The following is a 6,331-nucleotide window of genomic DNA, read 5'->3' on the forward strand; positions in this document are numbered from 1 at the left end:
TTTTTAAAGCCGATCTAATTAAAGTGCTCGCCCCCCTCCCCTGGCTCCCATCGCCTGTGTATAAACACCCTTTGGCCCAAAACCTACTGCACCTCAAAATCTTTTCCATGGGTAGCATGAGAATTATATATCTTGCCTTAGGGATGCAGTACATCCCCCAGGGAGATCTGCAACTCTCCTGTTCTCTCAACGGACACACCAGAGACCAGTCTTAAGTCATCCTGCATAGATGCATAGCTTTCCTGTTCACACAATAAACAACTTTTGCTTATCCTAATCCACCCAAGAAACTGCATAGCTCTTTTCTATGTGGCTGCATCATAAAGGATTCACCTCACTTTTAGGCTAGGGACAGACAGTCAAAAAGCCTGAGCCTGAGTTGATTCCATCTTTGCAGGTTAGTCTAACCTGGCTAGGCTAAATCAGTTTGTAATGATCTACATTCCCTCTGGACTGAGAAAATGCAGGCACATGCCTGCAGTAGCTCAGGTTAGAAGCCGGTGGGGCTCTAGAGCAGCTCTTCCTTCCCTTGTACAATGCTGAGCTGAGAGGGCTGTGGCCAGGCTCTGACAGGATGCTTTCATTAGGGAGCCGCCACCCCCGCCCCGCCCTTGATAAGAGAGCATTTATCAGCTCTGTTATTAGCATTTAGCACCCCATCAGAAAACAAAGCCTCGCTCATTAGCTTAAGCTTTTCTTAAACAGCTTTTTCCAAAGGAAGGAATGCAGGGACATTACCAGCTGACCTGTTGATTAGTTCCAAAAGGGCCTAAGCAGACACTGTTCTACTTGCCTTACACACAGGGGTATGCATCGTTCATGCCCCACTGAACAACCAAGAGAGAAGGAATCAAGGAGCCAGAAAAAAGGACCATGACCAATGTAGTATGTTTCTGTGCCTCAATGGCTTCTGGCTTCAAGCTCCCAGCCTGTTCTCTCAAAGTTGTTTCTACATTTTGCATCTGAAGAGGCCAAAATAGAGACATGTAAAGAACCTATAAATCCTAGTGGCTTCATGGCAATTTTATACAATAGATTACAATTGCAGTAGATGGTTGCAAGGATGCCTAAAGGCTGTGCACATGCCTCCTACAGATGAATTCATGAGTTTTGAAAGCCTAGGGTTGGCAATTTTGTACTTCTGGGGCTCTGCTGAGTCTGTGCTTATATATACACTATTCATTGCTATCCAGGGCTGGGATACCCTTTCTAACTCTGAACAAGCCATCTCACACACTGGAAGGAGCCTACCCAGAGTCTGGAGCTTAAAAACCAGGGAACTCATAAAAAGCATTCCAAATGCCTAAAAGTGCCTCATGATTTTTGAGGCAACCCTCATGATTTTTGGGAGCCAAATCATGGCTTTTGAAAGTGTAGGGTTGGCAACATTTTTCCCTACCTGGAAGTGCCCCCAAGGACCTGCCAAACCGTATTGCTGCCAAAGTCAGGAAGAGCTTCTGTCTCTCTCCTGAACTTTCTAATATTTGCCCTGGCTTATGCTTTCACTGAGAACACCTTGCTGTCCTTTCCAAGATGACTTATTTGTCTGGTGAGCTATATTTAACCTTCCCCATTCTTTTCCTAGCAGCATCCCAAACAACACCATCAGGCCAGGGGATCCTAATATCATCTTTCTGAAGTCCCTTTAACATTCAGCTTGCTAGTTTTCAGTTCTCCCAGAATTACATGGCTGTGTTGTCCTGAAGGCCCACAGTGTTGTGGGAGCCAGCAATTATAGGAATGACTTTCCCACTGGAGATGTTTGGGTACAGTGATATGAAAATTGTATTGAATGAGGTTAAGTGATGGTGTGAAACCCCTACAGGAACAGTCAGAGCATATCAGTGTACTAACAAGCAAACAAATCTATGATGAGCCATGATAATGTAATTAATGTGACTTCAGTTTGAGGTGGCTTTTTCATGCTAAATGAAATGTGCCTGGCATTTCAACTGCAAGCCGCTCACAAAAGACAGCCCCCAATCTCAGAATATGTTTCAGTCAACTTAAAGTGCATCTTGGAAAATAATAAGTTAATAACTTCTTTTATATTTCTGTCACTGGAAAGATCAGCATTTTCCAGCTTCTGGTAATTTTATTGGTGCTGTGGAAGTTAGATGTAGTTTATCTATGACTTGAATTCCAAGGAAACCACCAGTTCCAGATTACTGGAAAACAAGTGTAATTTTCCTACCAATATTTTAGCTGAAAAAAGCTCTCTGGTTTGCTTTTTTTCCAGTATTTAAGATGCATGCTATGTTGATGAAAAAAGAAAAAAGTTTAAGCAACACTAAAATGTGGGCTCAACAGCAGTAAAAGTCTCCAGCCAAACCTAAGATGAAAAATATTCCTATTCCAATACTTCCTACAGCCAAATCTGTCTAAATAGGTCTTGTGCTGTACTGGAGAGGGCTACCAATTCAGGCCCTGTGTACATTCATAAGTTGTACTTCTTAACAACACTGGTGTAATTACAGCAGTACTACTAACTCCCCTAGTCTGGACATAGTTATACTGGTATAAATTATTTATACCGATATGTCTAGGTTTGAGAAAGGGTAGTGTTTCACCATTGGGCTTTGACATAATTCTGCCTCTCACCCTTTAGAATCTGGATGATATATGAATCAGTTAATTCGGTCCCACTAGCTATTAGATAACTAAGCATAACAATGTAACAGGATACACTGTTATGGCAGGGGGTTGGAGGCACAAAGGGACTGGATTGTATAGAAAACAGTACAACAAACTGCTTCCCTTGAAACAGACTGTTCTGTCTTGATGATACTGTGAGATAAAAGCTAGATCTTTGCCCAATTTAGTTTGTACCACTTCCTCCACACTAATTCAAGGATACTGTTTTTTGATAGGTAATGTAGACATGGCAGTAAGTGGGTTATTCAAGAAGAGTATTTAACACACAACATAAAAAATTGTTGGTAGAAATGAAACCTTTCACTTGAATAATGCATGACAGACAAACTGGTTATGAATTTTACTCTCCAAAATGAGTTCTGTCTGTGTCCAAGCTTCTCTGAGGTAAAAAGAGCTATCTGAGAGGCACTTACAGAGCCCTGATTCTGCATTGGCCAAGACCCAACAACTTATAGTGCTACCTTAATTTATGATGTAGGGGACGTGACATCTGGGAAGATCAATATAGTTAAATTCTTCTGGCTTAGGACCAACTTTTCTTGGTTTAAGCCAACAGGGGATTCCCCTTCAGGAGGGAATTTTCTGAGGACCATTTATAGCCAGAAACCAGTCTTTGGTGGGGCACAAAGGGGCTGGGTTATATAGGAATATCTGGATAGCTTTATTTGTACCAGCATGGATTCTATTGGTAGTCTCCTTGCTTTAACATTTCAGTAAAGCAAAACATTTCATAAAGCTTACAAATTGTCAGATCTCAGAATCTAGATTGTAAGCTTGTTGGGACAAAGGCTGTCCATTCTGTGTTTGTACAGTGCCTAGCATAATGGGGTCCTGGTCCAGGAATGCAGTCCTTGGGCACAACCATAATGCAAATTATCATTATCAACAACAGATCCTAGGCTGTCTGGTGCTTCCCAGTACAAAGCAGTAGACTGGGGGTTTTGTGTTTTGATTTTTTTCCCTTGTCCTGTTATTAGGCCAGGTGTATATCTGGCTGCTTTAACTTTTATTGCTGCTGCAAGCTGCAACAGCCAGGGCACTACGATGCCTCAAGTATTCCCCCTGTGCTAGCCTTGGCAGATGTGATGTGGAGGCTGCTATGGCAGATCAACTGAATGATCCCCCTCTACTCCTGGTTAAATGCGACCAATGCGATGCCATGGTGATCAGAGCAAACCAAACTCTGGCATGCATCCACCAATGCATCTCAAGCAAAACCAGGGACGTCATCCTCCCACTTTACTCGGCCTTAGTGAGGCCACAGCTGGAGTACTGAAACCAGTTTTGGGCCCCTACTTCAGAAGGGACGTAGATAGGCTTGAGAGAGCCCAAAGGAGAGCCACCCATATGATCAAAGGCCAAAAGAACAAGCCTTATGAGGAGAGGCTGAGGGACATAGGACTCTTCAGCCTAGAGAGGAGAAGGCTCAGGGATGACTTGGTGGCAGCCTATAAGTATAGAAGGGTGGTGGTGCATCAGGATCTGGGAGAACAGTTGTTCACCAGAGCTCCCCAAGAGATAACAAAGTGTAAAGGCCACAAACTCCTGGAAGGACAATTTAGACTGGACATAAGGAAAATTTTCTTTATAGTCTTGAGTGTTCAGGGTCTGGAACAGACTCCCCCCAGAAGTGGTGCAAGCACCTACTCTGGATTCATTCAAAAGGTGCTTGGATGTTAGCTTGCTGGGATCAATTGACCCCAGCAGACTTCCTGCCTATGGCAGTGGGGCTGGACATAATGAACTCAGGAGGTTCCTTCCAGCCCCTAATGTCTATGAAATCTATAAATGGTCTGTAGGGCAGCTTTAGTTTATCAGAGTGGCATAAATCTCCTCAACGTACTGAAGTCTCTAGATTTAAATTCTGCAAATCTGTTACGCTGGATTCCTTGCCTCTTGCACTAAATATTCTTTGAAGGCAGCATTTAGCTGAAACATTTCCTTAATTAGGGCAGTTGCTTGGAGGTGATGAAAGCTTTTTAGCCGATGGTATAGATTTTAAACCACAGTAAAATAATTGTAAATGGCAATATATTTGGCAGCAGAGTCAGTGCTCTGTGTGTTTTTTTTAAATAAGGCATTATGCTCTCTCCTGTAGAGTCTTTTTAATTAGGGACTGGTTTGATTTAGTTAGCTCCATAAATACCATTATCTCATCATTTTCTGTTTGCCTGGAGCCCTGCCTGGGGGTATCGGTTAATGCTATTAGCAAAATGGTACATTCAGAAAACTTCTCATTTTCTTGCCTTATGTCTAGAACCCTGGCTAGGTGTAATGATTAGAAGGGGTTGTCTTTTTTCTCATAGGCATGGTTTTTAGTCAGTATTTATAAAGGATTCTTCTTGATATTACATATTATTTTAGCCATTATGGGTGCTTTTTTTTTCATTGTTTTTGATTGTTTCTATTACTTAGATTGAAATAACTCTAACCACCTGGGTATATGTCTCGGGTAGTATAACACTAAGTAATATAACTTTCCTAGTGACAACTGAATTTTCATAAACCCATCAAAACACAGGCTAGGAGTTGTAGTGCTTTTAAATTAAATTAAATTACTTGAATTAAATGTCCAAGATTCTGATGGTGCTGAACCAGAGGCTCAGACCAACCAGTGACTGAACTAAGTGGAAGGCACTCTGTATAAAGAAATTTTGTAAATGTTTACTAAGAATTTCATGGAAACATTTAAACCTCACTTACTGAATAGTTTCAACTATTATCAGCAATTGGTTCATAGTCTACTGCACTGTAATCCAGGTATACATAATTTCATTTTGAAGTGCAGATGAGATGGTGATTCTTTTATCCAAAATAGCAGTTATTTTGGGACACTGTTAATAGAGAGAGGTTTTGTCTGCACTACAAAATGGGAACAGAACATGACCAGACCCCTCAATGTATTTGTTGAGGGTTGATTGAGCATAGGTTACTGTTACAAAAGACTGTCACTATTTTCTTGTAAAACAAACCCAACTACTAATAATTACATGTTAATAGATTTCCTAGTACTTTTAGGCTAGCTTTTAGGAATTGTTAAGGCAACAACATTTCTAGTAGAAATATTTCATGTGAACATAAGATATTTATTTCCAGCAGGTAATTTGCACAGTTGAGTTAATTTTTTGCATTAGAAACATCAAGCTCTTCCTCCACATTCTTCTGTCCAGGTGGATGAAACGTCTAAAAATATGCCTTTGTCAAAGGCATTCTTTCATCCAAATGTCAGTTTTTAATATGAGATTTTAATTTTTTTTAATGTTAAAATAGATGCTTAGTACAGGAAAATCAATGGGAAAAGTGCCCCACACTGTATAACTGATTATGTTACTCTCTTTTGTTGCATCTAGGTACTTTGGGAATCTAGCAAGTGTGGTCACTAAACAACACATGCAGTGGTTGTGGAACTTCAGTGGAAGGAAGCCTTTTTGGATAGGCAAGTATACATGATCAACAATGAGTGTTACCATTACTTGACCAGTATCTTTCAGTTGCACTTACTCCAGAACAGAGAAATCCCATTACAAGATTAGGCCAGCTGTTCATCTGGTTTATTGCTCTGTGTCTTCAAGGTACTTTTATTGAATACTTCCCAGGTACAAAAAGAAAGTCATAAGGGATATGTCTAATTCAAGAAGTCTATATCATAGAGTGGAATTTCTCATTGACCCCTACT

General features: G+C 40.8%; 1 protein-coding gene across 2 annotated transcripts in view; it reads left to right on the forward strand.

Moving 5' to 3' along the window:
- FREM1 (FRAS1 related extracellular matrix 1) overlaps positions 1–6,331 on the forward strand; it is a 126,850-nt gene that overhangs the window by 112,918 nt on the left and 7,601 nt on the right. For both annotated transcript variants that reach the window (XM_025215527.1, XM_006033656.3), the window contains one exon: positions 6,006–6,091. In XM_025215527.1, the coding sequence (XP_025071312.1) occupies positions 6,006–6,091 (86 nt within the window). The remainder of the gene's footprint in view (positions 1–6,005; positions 6,092–6,331) is intronic.

This window comes from Alligator sinensis, unplaced genomic scaffold (assembly GCF_000455745.1).
Source record: "Alligator sinensis unplaced genomic scaffold, ASM45574v1 scaffold185_1, whole genome shotgun sequence".
Taxonomy (NCBI): Eukaryota; Metazoa; Chordata; order Crocodylia; family Alligatoridae; genus Alligator; species Alligator sinensis.